The following is a 17,262-nucleotide window of genomic DNA, read 5'->3' as shown; positions in this document are numbered from 1 at the left end:
ATGTGTTTATCTAAAAAATGATTAACGTGTCAGTCGGTGCTGTTTGGAAAAATGAAATTAATTTTGTGAACGTGAAATGCCGACATTCTTGTGTATTATTATTATTTTTTATTATATTTACTTATAAGTTACCAGAGAGATGCTCCTGCTCAGGCTGATATTTCATTGGTGCCCTTTTTTCGTCCCCTATTGGTATAGACTATAGCTGCTAAATTAAAAATGTCTTCATCTAAAAAATTAAAATAAAAAAGAGAGAATATTAGCAAGGAAGAGAAGGTGAAAAATTAGCTTCCAAACCAGGAGGAACAGACTTGACTTAGATATATTCATTCGTTATTCGTGCGCTTACGCTGCGCTCCCGATCGCGAGTGGGGATGTTGGTGGGATTCACCCTGGATACATCACAGGACCACATGGAACAATGAACAAACATTCACTTTCTCATTTACATGTCACATAAAATACACTATTCACACGTTTGGACAAACCAGGGAACCTGGAGGAATCCCATGCGTACACGTGGAGAACTACCAACATGGCGGGGGTGGCCATTTTTGTCGTACACGTAGCTTCTTGTTGCTTCTTCACTGTGTCCCGATTCCCCCCCTGGTGAAATCTCCTGTCGGCACGCAGGCGTGATACATGCACCTCCAACCCCTGCTGGTCTGGCGCGAAGTAGGTGCTTTTGGTTGAGTACGAGGCGTCTGCAGCGAAGTATGTGCCCTCTCCATAGGCAGCATCTGAAATACAAATCAGCAAGATGAAATATGACAAGCTAGTTGCCATTTTTTTAACAGAAACTAATCAGAGATAAGCGTGTCATAAATACACCGCAGTACTCGATCTGCTCCAAAGCTGTCATAAAGAGCCTGTCATTTCAATATCCCTTAAAAATTCTTCATAGTTAATTTCCTACATTTGGAGTTTTATTGATGACTCTCCAACTTCTACCTTTTACATATCATTATATGAGTTTCTGACAAATTATGAAGTAAATAATACTATCCTTATCAAATAAAGCCATTAAAAACTTTTAATTCATTTCAATTATATGTGCTTTCTTAAGCATGCTTTCTTCAGTAGAACTTGTGTTGCTCTTGGGAATATTTCATATTCACTAAAAGGAAACGTTTGAACAGCGGACCACACTTAACAGTCAGGAAGTGGATCACTACAGCACCCCAATAAATGGCCTTCAGAATCAGATGGCAGTACGAACGAATTTTATTTAAAATTTGTTTAAATATTTTGGGTGTATGTATATCAGCATAGAACGTGTTTGTATTTATACTCTTCATAGGTTTTTGTATCCATGTATATTTTTGCGTTTCCTGCTGGCTACAGAGTTTTTGTGTATAAATATTTGTAAATAAAAAAATAATAATAAAAAAAAAAAAAAAAAAAAAGAAAAGCTTTCCTTACTACTGTCTGACGTATGCATTCCCACTCTCTGACCCGGAAGTGAAACACGGCTTCGGGTCCGACCTCCAGCTCCGCCGTCGGGACGCCGGTTCGGTCCAACTCCGGAAGCCCGTAACTGTCAAGCACACTTCCGGCCGGCCGACTTTACTTTCACTTTCGTTTTTCCTGAAATCAGAGTTGGGGAGGACGCTTTCGGTGCAGAAGTTCAGCTGCGAACGGGAAAGCAGGTGAGCGGCTTCGCAAACGCGTGTTTTCGATTATTTTGTTAAATGAATTGATCTTTTCTTTACATTTTTATTCGAAGGCGGCATCCGCTCGCGTTTCCGGGGTGCGCCATCAAGTTAAAGTAATAATCAAAAAACTGCGTAATTTGCGTCGGATTTCGGTTGCAAGTGTTTACCTGGTTATGACGAACGTGTATTTGTGTGTGTGTGTGTGTGTGTGTGTGTGTGTGTGTGTGTGTGTGTAGGGGGAGGGGGCGTTTTGATTCACTTTTTGAAGATTTTACTTTCTAATTTGCTTTCGCTTCCAGGCAAAACTTTAGCAAACTCCTAAAGGCGTTAGAGTGAAGAAAGTAGTTAGAAAAGACAATGAATATTTGATATTTTAATATGAGACAGGATGTAAGAAACTTTATGAAGCCATATGAAAAGTGTGTGTGTGTGTGTGTGAAAGAGAGAGAGAGAGAGAGAGAGAGAGAGAGAGAGAGAGAGAGAGAGAGAGAGAGAGAGGGCGTGAGACATGGAATGTTCTCCTAATTCAAGATTGAACTTTAAGAGTTAATAATACTGGTAACAGTACCAGAGCACTTCTGAATCATTCGAACCCTCCTACTGAATCAGGAATCACTAAACTGATGTTCGGAGTCATCTGTCTGATGACAAGTTTGGGAGTTAGCGGACGAAATACGACTGACTAAGATGATTTCGGGGGAATCAGTTCACAGACTCAAGTTAGCATACACTTCAGAAACATTTCAGATTTAGATGATTCATTTCAATTGATTCTTTGAACTCAAATGATTTGTTTTAAACTCTCCAGTTAGCATACTCACTGCAAACATTGCAGATTCATATGATTTGATTGAATTGGTTCTGGGGCCGAAACATGCTTCAGATGAATCATTTCAGACTCCGATCAGCATACTCACCGGAAGCATTGCAGATTCAGATGATTCGTTTGAACCGGTTCTGGGGACTAAAAGGTTTTGGATGAATTGGTTTTTACAAACGCCAGTTTGTGGGTTCACCGGAAACACTGCAGATTCAGATGTTTCAGTTGAATCGGTTCCCCGGACTCAAATTATTAGGTTGACTGACATATCTTAGGCTCATGCTATCATGACAATGATGATGATGATGATTGTTAAAACCTTTACATTCATTTGACAGAATTAGTCACTTTAATAGAAAGAGCTGCCAGAACATGTGTATTAATATGTTTATTTGTAGCATCCCGTCTCCAGGAACCATGACCAGCACACTGGACTTTCCTCTCAACGAAGCTTCCATCGCCATCATCAGGCAGTGTGAATACAAGCTGAGCCAAGTCCTCCGAGACAAGTTCGACTGCGAGGCCTCCTTCGACGGGGTGGAATCGATGAGGGTCGGCGCCGTCTCGAGCCAGACAGGCGGTGAGGCTGCCGGGGCGGAGAGGTTTTTCACCAAGCTTGCGTCGGGTGTCCAGGTGCATGTGTGGAAGATGGATCTCACCGAGTTCAAGGTGCAAGCCGTGGTGAATGCCGCCAACAGATCTCTGAACCACTGTGGTGGACTCGCCCATGCTTTGTCCATAGCCGGAGGCCCCGAAATCAAAAAAGAGAGCATAGCTTATGTTGAAAGTCATGGTTCCTTGAAAACTGGAGAAGCCGTCATGCTTGGTGCCGGGAGGCTACAGTGCCAGAAGATAATCCACGCCGTGGGCCCGCAATTGGCCTCTTCCTCCTTAGACGAGTTTTTTGAGGCTGAACAGAAGCTAGAGATGGTGATCCAGAGCGTCCTGGAGATTGTAGAGAAACATCAGCTGCAGTCGGTGGCCATTCCAGCTATCAGCTCAGGGATTTTCGGTTTTCCCCGGCGGCGGTGTGCAGACATCATCGTGTCCACGATCAAACGCTTCTACGCTTCTAAAAGGCCGCATCTCCCGAGACACATCCACCTGGTGAACCACGACGAACCGACGACCTTCGAAATGGAGAGAGCCTGCCGTCACATCTTGAACCCTGGTGCCCTGGAGGCCGAGAGGACGGTACTCACGATTTCCTTGTCTTTCGGCTGAGGAGAATCTTCTGTTGGTTCGTCTAAAACGGTTTGCTCGTATTTCTTTTGCCGCGTCATTGGAGACTTGCGTGACTGGATTGTTGGGCGTGTGACTGGTTAGTCCTTTGATTGACAGATGACCTGCCTTGGTTAAGCCCCGCCCCTCACCCAGTTAATAGCTGTGCACCTTTGTGGAAACAATGAAGGCACTTATCCATTCCTCTCTCCTTCCAGGCAACGAAGAACAAGCAGAGATCTTACCCCAATGAAGGTAATTACACGTTTACATTTAGAAATCCAATGGCCTTGCAGCTTGGACTTCTTTCCTCTGTGACGTGGATGCAGACCACGGACGACCTTCACCTCTGACCTCCAAAAGTTCCCCTCCGGTCATTTTCTTGTGCGTGAATGCATTTGCATTAATTTCAGCGGCGGTCGGGTCCAAACACCCGAGGTTAAGGCTGTCCGGCTCGTCCAAAAACGCGGCCAAACGATGGCTTCAAAAGCTTTTTGACTCCAAAGGCACGGTCGTCATCCAGAACAACTTCCTGCTGCACATGGGCAAGCAGGACTTCCAGCACCTGTTAGAGCTGAACCTCAAAAATGTTAACATCCAAGAGATCTTCAACCAAGGTCGCGCGGTTATGGCCGTGATCGGGGATTCCGCTGAAGCTGTGCTGGCCGCCGTGGAGGTGGAGGCCCTGCTCTGCCACCTCCAGAAAGAGTTTATGATGAAGGAGTATGCGGAGCTGCATCGGAATTCTCCCAAGATAGTGGTCTCGCGGACGGTGATCGAGAAAACGTCTGATGACTTCCTGAGCCACCAGGATATCTTTGGCAAGGAGCAGCTACGCATACTGAAGGTGCCGGTTGTTTTTTATTTCAAATATTCTTCTTCTTCTTCTTCTTCTTCTTCTTCTTTCGGCTTTTCCCGTCAGGGGTCGCCACAGCGAGTCAACTTTCTCCATCTAACCCTATTCTCTGTATCTTCCTCTCTCACACCAACTACCTTCATACCCTCTCTCACTGTGTCCATGAATCTTCTCTTTGGTCTTCCTCGAGACCTCTTGCCTGGCAGCTCCAATTCCAGCATCCGTCTACCAATATATTCACTATCTCTTCTCTGTACATGACCGAACCATCTCAGTCTGGCTTCTCTGACCTTCTCTCCAAAACATCGAACATGTGCCGTCCCTCTGATAGACTCATTCCTGATCCTATCCATCCTGGTCACTCCCAAAGAGAACCTCAACATCTTCATCTCTGCAACCTCTAGTTCTGCCTGCTGTCTTTTGGTCATTGGAACAGTTTCTAGTCCAAACATCATCGCTGGTCTCACCACTGTCTTGTACACCTTTCCTTTTATTCTGGCCGATAGTCTTCTATCACATAGTACCCCTGACACTTTTCTCCACCCATTCCAACCTGCTCGGACCCGTCTCTTCACCTCTTTTCCGCACTCTCCGTTGCTCTGGACTGTTGACCCTAAGTACCTGAAATCCTCCAGCTTCTTGATCTCCACTCCCTGTAGCCTCACCGCTCCACCCGAGTTCCTCTCGTTCACACACATATATTCTGTCTTGCTGCGACTAACTTTCATTCCTCTCCTTTCCAGAGCATACCTCCACCTCTCTAGATTCTCCTCTACCTGTTGTCTGCTCTCACTACAGATCACAATGTCATCCGCAAACATCATGGTCCATGGGGATTCCATGGGGTCTCTAAAAGCAGGCTGGGGGCTGGAGCAACTAGTTATCAACCCCCCTCTTCTTTGGAACCATCTTCCCTAAGAGTAGGCTTGAAACCACTCTTTAGCACCTCTGTCTTTCCTACCTGAGGCTATCAGACTTTTTAATTCCTCTTCCCTCAGCTGCAGGGAATCTTCAATCTTTGTAGTTACAGTTAACAGTTAGGACATTTCATGTTTCATTGTATTTCTTATTCTTCCTCCTTTCTACTATTATCTATTACTGTTATGTTTTTTACTTGAAACTCTGGCACAACAATTTCCTTCGGGATTAATAAAGTTGTTCTCATCTCACCAGGCTAGCCCCTAGTTCTGCAGATATAGACTTGTGGACCTGAGGGATATCCCATGATGCACTTCTCTCACTCTTCCTGTCCTGTTTTGCACTCCTATCCCATCATTGAAGCGTGACAGTAACTTCATATATTCACTTTTGTAACCAAAGCGGTTGAGGTAGGAGGGCGCCCACGTCAAGTTCTGTCTCTTCCCTGCCCTGGGAAAAGACAGCCGTGTCCTCACCGAGCACTTGCTCACTTATGACGGGTTACCGTGGGTCATTTTAAGAGTTTGACTCCGTGACCTCTTTCCTTCCAGATGGAAAAACTGGAGAACTCAGCGTTGGGGCACCTCTTTAATCTCAAATGCAACCAGCTGGAGTGCAAATCTTTCCGCAATCTGTATCAGTGCATTCCTGCCCACTTCTTCCAGGTGGTCGCCCACGTTGGATTCCATGCAGAGTTGGCACCACCTACGGGTACGCTGGCGCAACTACACAATTCTGCCACGTCTTGTTGAATCAGCCCACGGCTGTAGGTGAAGTTAACGTTTACAGAATCCTTTTTTTTGTTTGTTTTAACGCAGACCCGGCTTATGGAGAAGGAATTTACTTTACTGGCAGCGTGAAAAGTGCGTTGGAGGTGTGGCAGGAGCAAGGGGAGGAGTATCTGTACTTCGTGGAGGCAATTGGGCTGACGGAACCGTCCACCCGGGGTGAGCGTGGCCTCATCTTGCCCCCTGCTGTGCAGTCAGAGCCGCGCAAACTGTACAGCAGCGTGACGGGGCCTGACGTCTGGGTCATATTCAACGGTTACCAAGCCCTGCCCTGCTACCTCATCACCTGCATGAGGATGCAAGCAGCCAGCTCCCGTACTTCCTGCCATGTTTGTAGTTACTAGTTACAGGGATTTTTTTTAAGACCAAATGACCTTTTTATATATATTTTTTTGCCTTTTCCAATTTCTTTTCTATGGATGACAGTTTCTATTAACACGATTGTTTCTTACAACACTCTTGTAATCGGAAGGGTAGCCCGACAGTGCTAGCCTGTTCGGGGGAAAGCAGTGTATGAAATCAAGTGCTTCCTCCTGCTTTTGTGTAATTCTCATTATAATTCAACAAATAAAAATGCTAATGCTCTCTGTTGATGTCTAAATTCTCTCCAAAAAGAAGTAGGCCATCGGTGGTCATCACTTCCACCTCACAGCAAGAAGGAACCCTGGCTGGATTAGTGCAGGGAGGCCTTCCTGTGTGGCGCCTCCCCGTGTGTGGGGTTCCTCCAGGTTCTTTTGGTTCCCTGCACAGTTCAAAAACATGCAGGAGGTTCTTTGGAAACTCCAAATTGCCCAGATGTTTGAATGGGCGAATTAACGGTCATGTCCGGGGTGATCTGCCTCTCGCCCAATCACAGAGGGGATAGGCTCCAGTAGCCCCTGGCGACACCGACTGCAGGATATGCTGTAGAAAACGGATGAATGAGGTTTCTCGGTAAATTCACGTCAGGGCTCCTCAAAAACGTTACAAAAAAATACGTGTGCGTTTTGTATGTAATGCAGGTAAAGTGAAAACAATAACACGTTGAGTAAAATGGAATTGTTTTACTTAAATATAATTTTACACATAAGACTGTAACAATTAGACGTATACAGTATATACAGTAAACGCAGACTTTTTATCAAAATGTTTCCCTTGTATTCTCTAATATACAGCGTCACAAAAACCTAGTGAGGTGGTACATATTGTAAGAAACAAACACCTGCAGGTTCATTCAGAGCCTCGAACTGCACGGGGGTTGGCGTTGCCAGCCGACAGTTGACAAAGCGAAACTACTTGAAAGTGGAGTTGAGATGCACGTGCTTTTATCCAGGACCAGGGTTATATAACAGTGAAGTGAACTCACACACACACACACACACACACACACACACACACACACACTGTGTGCGGTGCGATGTATTTCCGGTGGCGACTGTCTGCTAAAGTATGGACGATGCTACGACTGCTAAAAGCTGATTGTGCATTACAGTGATATCCGACCAGTCACAAGTACCGATTGATAATCAATATTAAACCTGTATCTCCTTTACGATCATTACAAGGCGGAAAGAGTCTCTCGCCTGTAAGGACTTCCAATCCAATCGGAGATGCCGTACGCTCGAAAGAAATAGTGCCAGCCATAACAGTTCAGAAAGGATGAGGTCCACCGTGGCCTAAAAAGTCTGAGGACACTAACATCTGTCAACCTGTGTGAGACAAACTGAGCTGAGTAGTGTGTGTGTGTGTGTGTGTGTGTGTGTGTGTGTGTGAAGGGTACATTAGCTGCATTCTGTTTAGCAGAACAAATATGGCACCTGCTCTCCACCGATGTTACTAAAAACCAAAAGTGCAGAGACAAATATTACAAGTGAGCGTAAAACTCACGGGAGGCGCCATTTCAAGATCCTCCCTTTTAGACTGAAACTATGGTTTCACCTGCTCAGCTAAAAAAAAACCCTTCTGCAAGTCTGAAACATCCAGACAGACGGCTAAAAAAAATCCACCGTTACACATACTCATCACACACACACACACACACAGTCACCCGGGGATGGTGGGGCGGGGGAGGTCACTCCACGCACTCGGCGATCTCCGTCCCGTCCACAAGGAGGGTGTGTATGATCCCGTCGCGTCTTTTGCCGCTGCTCACGGCCTTCACGCAGCAGCCGTGATCACCAAGGGTGAAGTGTGTCTCCGTGCCGTCGTCCACGAACTCTCCCTGCAGGGGATTATCAGTTCGGTATTTCAAAGTTTGTCCCCAGATTTGTGTGTCTGTGTGTATATATATAGGTTTACTCACCGCCGTCTCGATCTTCTCTCCGTTACACCAGACGTCCATAGTGTCTTTCTCTGGAAAGGCAAGGACAAGAGATTTAAACATTCTTTGGGGAAAATGAAAAAAAATTTTGGTTCAAAACGAGCTTCTATGTTTATATGCATTGTCAGCTTGCTTTCATAGTCCTTTTTAATTCAGTAAATCTTTATGCTGAGCTAAATTCGTGTTTGCTGAATCTCGTGGCAAAAGGAAAAAATGCTAGTCGCAGGATAGATCTCAGAATCACCAATCTGCAGAGTAATCGCCTCCAAAAAAATCATTATTGTAGATTCTAATGTCAAAGTCAGGGTTTGTCACACATCCAATAAAAAGTCAATTGTCCTGGAAAATGAACCCTCTTTCTCAGCTTTGACATCGAAAACCCTGGTAAGGACTTCTCTATTCAAAAGAACTGTCTGGATCCATGATGGCGGCTTAAGGATTCGGGTAGAGGCTTTTGCCTCTCCTTCTGTATTTCTTGACGGACCACAAATCTTTACTATTCTATCCTAGAGACAAAACCAGCTACTTTCATATGAAAACCGTTACTAGTATTTGCTCTGTGAGATGTGAATTTATCATAATTTCATAGATTAAGATATGATTCTCATTTTCACAGACAGCTTCGTGCCACAAACTAGACATTTTTTAAATCAGACCTCTAACGTGGGGATATCTGATTAAATGTACAAAATGGCAAGTAGAAAAGGATATTGTTGCAACACACGTCTGAGTTTGATATTCAATTGGTGTTTTTTTGCATGTTCATTCGTAAAATATCTCTATTTCCATTCTATCACAGGGCCACTTAGGGGAAACAACCATTCACTCTCACCAATACATCACAATGAGAAACTCAACCATTCATTCTGTCATTCACGTATCATATAGACATATAACCACCTCTCTCATTCACATATCTGGACATTTGGAGTTTTCAATGTGAGAGGAAACTGGAGGACTCGCAGAAAAACAGCTCAGATACTGGGAGAACAGGGAAAGCCCTCCTGTCAGAATCCAACCAGGGAGCTTTTTGCTGCATCACCATTGTGTTGTGCTAGTGTTGTATGCCCCATGCTGTTTTAATTAATGGGATGATAATTTGTCACACATCCTGGAAAATAATTCCAAGGGAGGAATTGGAACCCCGTAAGCGATTCTGCCAATGAGGAGCTTGGATCTCACATGGCAGCGGTGCGAGTTGACGAGGGATTAACCTGCCCAGGTGACTCCCTTGCCAGAGGATGGCGTGGTGCTGAAAGCGGTTTAAGAGCTTAGCCCAGCTTGGGCATCATATTAGCGCAGCGCTCTTCTCAGGCAGCAGCAGAAGTCGCCAACGCACAAGTGGGGCAACAGGTGGGTCAATCGTGACCTTGACACTACCTGTGCTGTTCACAAAATCACATCTGCTATTAGTCAACACACTGCTGTGTGTCTGCAGGTTGTTGTTTGTCTCTTTTCCATAATTTTAGTTCTCCTAGTTTAACAAAACATGAACTGATGCAGGGGATGCACACATACATACTCACCTAACACCACCCTGCAGTCGGCTCCATCCAGGTTAAGGACCCAGGTGCTGGTGACCTTTGACCTGTTCTCCATGTACTTCTTCAGGCTCTTGCCGTTGATCTCCAGCGTGTATTCATAGGCAAAGCCGCTCACCGCGTCGATGTTGATCGTAGCCTTGGTGTCCGACTGGCCGACGTTAAAAGTCTCCTTCCCGACCAGTTTGAACATCCAGTCGCGCCGCAGGACTTCCTGCAGCGTGGCGTGGGAGGTAAAACAATAACAAGTCAATGCTAACATCGGGGGACTACAAGTCAAGCTAGCCGTGGGTCATCAGTCATGATTCCATCCCGCCCGCCTTTACCTTTCCATCAACGTGTATGACCCTTTTCCCGGTGGTCGTGCCGTGTTCGAACTCTATCCGGTGGACCCCGTCGCTCAGGGCGACCTCCCACACGCCGGCGAGGTCGTTCGACATCCTTGGAACCTTCTGGAGATCTGCTGCTAGCACAGGAACATTTCAGAAACACCAAAGTGGGAACCCGGAGCCGAGTTACCTGGCTAATTAGGTCAAGCTAACGAGGCTAGCCGGTAAGTAGCATTGTAACATGATGAATAGTACGATTTTACAGAAGGTTTTGCGTCTGTGTTTGTAAGTTCATCTCTCTAGATTAAAACAAAAAAGGAAAAAGAGTTGCGACGAGGCTGGGAACATGGGCAATGCCGTTATTTTAACACTTTTTAACATCCGATTTCACCTCCATTTCAAAATAAAAGCATGTATCGGAGTCAGAATCTCTTCAAACGCCAAATGTACGCAGGAGTTTGTCATGGTATGACAATGTTAACCGTGGACTCTACCAAGATATTTTCCCATCTACAAAAAACCCCTTTTGAGTATTTACATCAGTTCACTTAGATAAAAGTATATTTATTGTGAAAACCCCAAAGGAAACGCAGTCACGCAACACGCCGTATCACCGAGTTAGCTCCAGATGCTAACAACAAACTACCCTCCTCCCGCGATACAAACTCGCAGAACACGCTACCTCGGTCGTCGGGATTACCGGCGGGGTTCCTTCAATCCGTGCCCCCGCAAAGTGAACGCACGGTGGGTCACTTTGCGGGAGTTTATCCACAGATTGATAGCAGAGGGTGCGCAAACAAGGTAGGGGGATGTGATTATTCTGTAACCATGGCAACATGACATCCGCCTACGCAACAATAGACCACGCCCCTTAGACCCCTCATCCAATGGCGTGCTAGAAAGCGACTAATCCAAGAGGAAGGGAAAAGAGAGCAGAAGTCAGAATAAATGTAAAAAAAAAATCACAAGTCAATTAAATCATACCATAAATAAGAATAAATTGCTCTATAGGTCTTATAGTATATTTGTCATTTGAAGGTTCATTGTGATGCCCGTGTATATGTATTTTAGTCGAGTTTCTGTAAACATGTTGATTATTAACATTATTTTATATTGTTCATGTAAAAACCTAATTAAGGAGTAAGAGTTGAAAATTAGCAATAGTAATATACTTTTTGTGTATGACAACTGCTGCATTGTTTATCATGAAGCTGTTCAACTGTATGGTCCCCTATCTAAAATTCTATTCTGTGTTAAGAAATGACCATTAAAATGTGAAATTCACAGATGAAAAAAACGTTTGCTCATGATTTCATTTACAACTATCTGAGACGGATAATTCCATAAGAATAGATCTACCTGATGCATCATATTAAAATTATTTCTACATTGTTTATTTTTGTGTCTTTCACATCTTTTTTTATTTGTCTTTCCTTTTCCAAATAAAGACATTATGTCATTGTTTTTTTTTTTTTTACTTACATCAAATCAATTTGCTTGTTTTGTATCACATGGTCACAAGACCCCCCCCCCCAAAAAAAAACAAATTTCAAAATTAAAGTACTTCCCGTCATAGTAAATATCATTTCATTGTTCATAGCTGTCAATCATCCACAAATCCCATTTGTTTTGTTTTGTTTTTTTTCGTAATCAGAAGTTAACATTGTTAAAGGCTTTTGAGAAATGTTTAATGCTAGATGGAAACGAAAGTAAAATGAAATAAATAAATAGATAAATAAACAAATAAATAAATACAATTAAAAAGAAAAAAAAAACAAACATGAATTGAACTTGGTGGTTCACAAGGAATCTCAGACATCAAACTGTATATTTTTTGTTTTTTTGGATTTTTCCATGAGTTTTAAGGATTTTTTATAGAATTCAAAATCGTTTATAAAGAACTTAATATCGGGGGAACATATTTGCATTCTGTTTTTGTGACCATTATGTTATTGTTTGTTTGTACACTGAGATTTTTTTTTCCGCTGGGATTCTGTTTTTGTCCACTAGAGGGAAGCAGCCGTGGTTTATTGAGGTCAAAACGTTAAAAGAGAAACGCAACAGAAGTTATCAGTGCATAACAGTCCATCTAACGGGAGTCTCCTGTTCTTGATGTGAACTTCAGCTGTCCAATCTCCAGGGAGACTGTACAATATCTCCTTTAGCCGAGCAGCTTTGGAGAGTCTGGGGGAAAGAAAAAAAAAAACGTTATCTGGATCCAGGGTTGAGTCTTTGGCCTTTGTAACAGAAAGCCTGCAAAAACAAACCAGAGGTACGGGCTTTGGAAGAAAAAGGGCATTAAGGAAGGGCTGGAGGATCTCATGAAAGACCCTGTTGAGATGCCCGTGAGAGAAAGTCGGGTTTCACAACAGGGAATGAAAGCAGCTCGGTTTGGTTTAGCAGGAGATTCGAGAGCAAAACAAAGATACAGAGTGAAAGAACGAAGCAAACACTTAGATGTTTGAAACCGTGTTTGTTTAAAACGAACTTTGAAGGTAATATGTCACAGTTTTAGCATTCATTGTGCAAAAACTGACACACACTATATATGTATATATGTGTGTATATATATATCGTTTATAGATAAATATATGTTGCACGCAAACAAATGCTCTTTAAACATCTTTCTAATGTTTTTTACATTTTTTTTTGCGACACCTTTCATTAGCAAATCAGGATGCTAACTTTAGGCTTTTTGACTTGTCATTCATTGAGTCATTCATTCTCAATAGAGCCTATCCCAGCTGTCACGGGCGAGAGGCAGGGTTCATCCTGGACTGCTCACCAGTAAATCACAGGGTCATATAGAGACGACCATTCAGCCACTCATTCACGGATCATGAAGACAATCAACTATTCACACGCCACAGAGAGACATTATGTAGGTAACCGACTAACCTACTCCATGTTTTCGGAGAACGTGGAGACTCCGAATAAATAAACAAACCCTCTAGCTTTGCAGCCAAAGTGCTGATTTCACAAAGTTCACATTAAGGTTCCTAAACTCCCTTTCAAGTATCTTTTAACCGCAGCAGCTGCTTCTGGCTGAGAACCTCAAAATTCGTGAAAGGAAAAGCCAGATGAGCAAGGGCGTGAATGCACTCAGGGTGATCCACTCTGCTCCTCCCTCCACAGATGTTACCGTGACCGGCAGAAGGTCCGGGTGACCCTGGAGGACCCCGAGCCACCTCTGGTGGCAGAGCTGCTAGCAAGGCACTGACCAGTGGGTCCGGAAGCTTCCCTTTTCCGTTGAAGTCCTTCCTCCCGTCCGTTTGCAGAGACGGCTCTTAATCGGCTGGACTAGAGGACTAGGCGTAGGGATTTAGTGCGTCCGTTGGGCCTTTTTGCAGACGAAAAGGGACTCCGCTTCTGCAAGTTAGCGCTAGCAGAGGACCAATGACCATCTCCAATCGCAAGCCCTTCAACTGCACCTTCCCTGACATCCTCGCCTGTGTGGCGTGCTGTTTCTGAGGGCCACGGCGACCAAACAGATTGCAAACAAATTGCTTGCTCCGAAAAGCATCATGTGGAAGGAAGCTGAAGAAGCCTGACGTGCTGCAAGTGTCATTTTTTTTTTTTGACGTGTGAATGGTTGCATGTCTCCAAATGATGTGTGAAAGAGGGAGTGATAAGTTGTAGGTCTCGGTATGTGGCCCCGTGATGGATCCAGGGTGAACCCCTTGACAGCCGGGATAGGCTCCGGAGTGCAGGATAAGAAGCGATAGACAATTAATGACATAGCATGAGCCTTATTTAACCCTTTATTTAGCTCAAGCATCATCTGGAGGAAGTTCAGAAAGCCAGAGAGACCGAGAGCGTGGGCTTATGTTGTTCTTTTTCGACGTCTGAGCCGACTGAGACCGCAGTGAATGTCCACTGGCGTCAGCATGACAAAGGAGCGCTTGTTTAAAAAAAAACGTCATCCCACCGCACTCTCCACACCGGAAAGATTTTCAAAGGAGACGCCGACTCTTCGGGCGGTGCGCGTAAGTGTGGAAAAAAAAAAAAAGCATGCCACAAAATGCGTCAGCCTGGCGCGGGGGCAAAACGCAACGTGAGCTCAGGAAAATGAAGTAGCCCGAAACACAACATCCTCATGGGGATTCGGGGGGAGGGTGATGCAGACTTTAAACGCCCCTTTGCAAAGCGTTCGAAGGCTATCACAGGTGGCTCTGTGTAAATAAGGCAACGCTAAAGCTGCGCCGTCGCTGTAGAAACACCCTAGAAAGGCTTTTCTGGTGTTTGTTCGCCAGTAACCGCAGAGCATCTTATTTGTTTTGACGCCTCCTGAGATTAATGTGATCAAGAGGAAAGAAAAGCATTGAGGACAACAAAACCAACAACAACAAAAGGAGTTACCAACCTAAATTCCTTTATGTTTGCACTACAGGTGTTTTCGTGTGTGTCAGTGAAGGGCGGAGGGGTGGATGGTTTGGAATTTTACCGTATATCTTTCAGAAGAGCGGTGGCGCAGTGCTGAGCGATGAGACGGCGAGAAGGCCGCTGGTTTGATTCGGGTAGTGGCGATGGCTATCTCCATGTTCTCCCCATGTCTGCGTGGGGCTTTTCCCGCTTCCCCGCTTTCCTTTCACAGTCCAAAAACATGCAGGAGGTTCATTGGAGACCAGAAATTGCCCTGACTAGCAAAGGAGAGGAGGAATAGTTGCCTTTTTCTATATGATGCAAATGAAACAATGAATGGCTGTTTGTCGATTTATGGCGTATGAATGAGGGAGTGAATATCTGTATGCCTCCATATGATAATGAATGAAAAGTCCTGTGAATCACAAAATGAACAGCTGTTTGTCTAAATTATCTGTGAATGAGAGTGAATGGTAGTGTCTTTATATTCGGCCCTGTGATTGATGGGTAAGCGTTATAGATAATGGACGAATGATAACGGTTGTATGTCAATATGGTGTGTTAATGAGAGGTCGCCATCATCGAACCCTCCCCTTTAATACGTTTTCAACCGTCAGATGAATCCGGCCGATTCTTATCTGCGTTTTTTTTTTTCCACTGTTTTCTTTCCACGAGACCGGTCCGAGTTTTTTAGGCATAACTCACCGCGACAGCCAGCAGGGCGGCCCCGGCTCTGGACCCCACTGAGTTGAGTCACAGAGATTAAGATCTCCGCCGACAATCCGGCAGTTTAAACCGGCTACTGTTTTCTCATCAGTCTGAGTACACAATGGTACAGAGGCGCTCGGCGGTGTGTCCATATCCTAATCTCCCGCCATCAGCAGCCAAATCTAGAGCAAACACCAGGGAGCAGGGAGGCGGGGGTCTTATTTCAAACAGAAAGGCCGGGTAGTTAGCCGGAGCCGGTTGACCGCGCGGATCTTCTTTTGCAACCTGTTACAGAAGACTCGGTGACATAACCGACAACTGAATTCCATCGGGCCGCTCTGGTCTCGGTGCGCTGGGAGCGTGCACGCCTCGGCATAGTTGGCTTCCATACAAATATCATGTAATCTCATCACATTTGTGTGCGGGCAGTTACGAGATTGCATCGTGGTGATGTAATACTTTGAGATGATCACGTTTGTCTGATCTACATTAAATAAAACAGTCTATGAACCCATCTATACTTTTAATGTTCATGCATTTATTCATTCATAATCTATGTAGCTAACAGATTCGGTAATCCCAAGTGTCACTTGGCGAGAGGCGGGGTTCACCCTGGATTGATCCTGGGACCACATATAAAGACTTACAACCATTCACTCGCTCGATCAAACGTCTGCAATGGACCTAATGAACGTATTGCCTGCTTTTTGACGGCGTGGGGAAACACGCGGAGAAACGTCGAGTCTCCGACCCTGTTGTGATCGAACCCGGGACCTTCTCTCCGTGCGGCGGAAGCTGCGCCACCACTGAATAAATCGTTTCTGCGCAGTTAAAGTCAATTTCGCCGTGCCGCCGACGCCAGCTCTCCCTCGAGGCCCTCCCCGATTATCGTGTTATTTCATAACTGACCGCTGTTATAACTCATGTAGAATCTAAAATAAATAAAAAATCTTTCACACAAGGCATTATAAACATTAAATTTCAGGGAAAGTGACAACCACTGCTGTTTCAGTGGGAAAAACAGCCCGTGGTGCTTCATTACCCTGCAGATCTAATTATGTAATGCACGGCTGAAAGCATCCAGTCATAAAAGCATCAAAAAAATACGAGGTGAAATTTGAATAATCAGGATAGTGCCGTTTGCTGGCATTCAGTGTGTTGTAAAAAAAAAAAAGATTAAAAAGTGTCAATGATGAGAGGCAGCACTGAGATGGCCTCGTCTTACAGCGAAATCCAGCGGCTGTAATTCATTTGTATGGCCCCGGGGGCTGACGCACCCCAGGCGACAGCGCCTGCGGCTCCACGAAGGGCCTTCCAGGACACTGCGTCCGGAAATACACACTAACGTAACAGGCGGTTACCTAAAACGCTTGTCATTACCTAACAGCGCTAATGCGCGCATCTACGCCCCCCCTCGGTTGACTCCTCCTGCGATACTGCACGAACTTTTATAATGTTCGAAACCCACGTGCGGAGAATGATGCCATTTCCCTCAGCAGGTGGGAGGGTGGGGTTTCGTGATTTTCGAGGCCCGGTGAATTGCAGGTGATTCAGGGAAATGTCGCCGCGGTTTTAAGGAAGAGGTCAATTCAGAGTGAGTTCAGCATAAACAGCACCGAAGCTTTAAGATAGGAGGTTTCCTGCTTGCTGATGACCCATTCAGCACGTTTGTGTGTGTGTGTGTGTGTGTGTGTGCATTTTAACCGACCACATAACTGTCCTGTAATTACGGGGAAGAGGATGGGGGTTTGGGCTATGAGGAAGA

General features: G+C 44.9%; 2 protein-coding genes across 3 annotated transcripts; one reads left to right on the top strand and one right to left on the bottom strand.

Annotated features, from left to right (window-relative positions):
• Positions 1-1,538: 1,538 nt before the first annotated feature.
• parp9 (poly(ADP-ribose) polymerase family member 9) lies at positions 1,539-6,843 on the top strand. Of its 2 annotated transcripts, none has more exons than XM_086144589.1 (6): positions 1,539-1,649; positions 2,874-3,669; positions 3,915-3,951; positions 4,110-4,543; positions 6,022-6,181; positions 6,289-6,843. In XM_086144589.1, the coding sequence occupies exons 2-6, from the start codon at positions 2,893-2,895 to the stop codon at positions 6,600-6,602; spliced, it is 1,722 nt and encodes a 573-aa protein (XP_086000715.1). In that variant the 5' UTR covers positions 1,539-1,649; positions 2,874-2,892; the 3' UTR covers positions 6,603-6,843. The 2 variants fall into 2 exon arrangements, with proteins under 2 accessions (XP_086000715.1, XP_086000716.1); XM_086144590.1 differs by having other exon boundaries at positions 1,605-1,649; positions 2,888-3,669.
• A 443-nt stretch (positions 6,844-7,286) lies between these two features.
• LOC147234722 (fas apoptotic inhibitory molecule 1-like) lies at positions 7,287-11,250 on the bottom strand. The gene is made up of 5 exons (XM_086145339.1): positions 11,110-11,250; positions 10,425-10,561; positions 10,084-10,312; positions 8,540-8,589; positions 7,287-8,458 (listed from the first exon to the last, which is right to left on the bottom strand). The coding sequence occupies exons 2-5, from the start codon at positions 10,536-10,538 to the stop codon at positions 8,309-8,311; spliced, it is 543 nt and encodes a 180-aa protein (XP_086001465.1). The 5' UTR covers positions 10,539-10,561; positions 11,110-11,250; the 3' UTR covers positions 7,287-8,308.
• Between the last annotated feature and the right edge of the window lie 6,012 nt (positions 11,251-17,262).

Source organism: Fistularia commersonii, chromosome 4, assembly GCF_037954325.1.
Source record: "Fistularia commersonii isolate RoL2024-O1a breed Wild chromosome 4, RoL_Fcom_v1.0, whole genome shotgun sequence".
NCBI classification, from domain to species: Eukaryota; Metazoa; Chordata; class Actinopteri; order Syngnathiformes; family Fistulariidae; genus Fistularia; species Fistularia commersonii.
The sequence above is the reverse complement of the archived record's forward strand: the minus strand, read 5'-3'. Positions and strand labels throughout refer to the sequence as shown.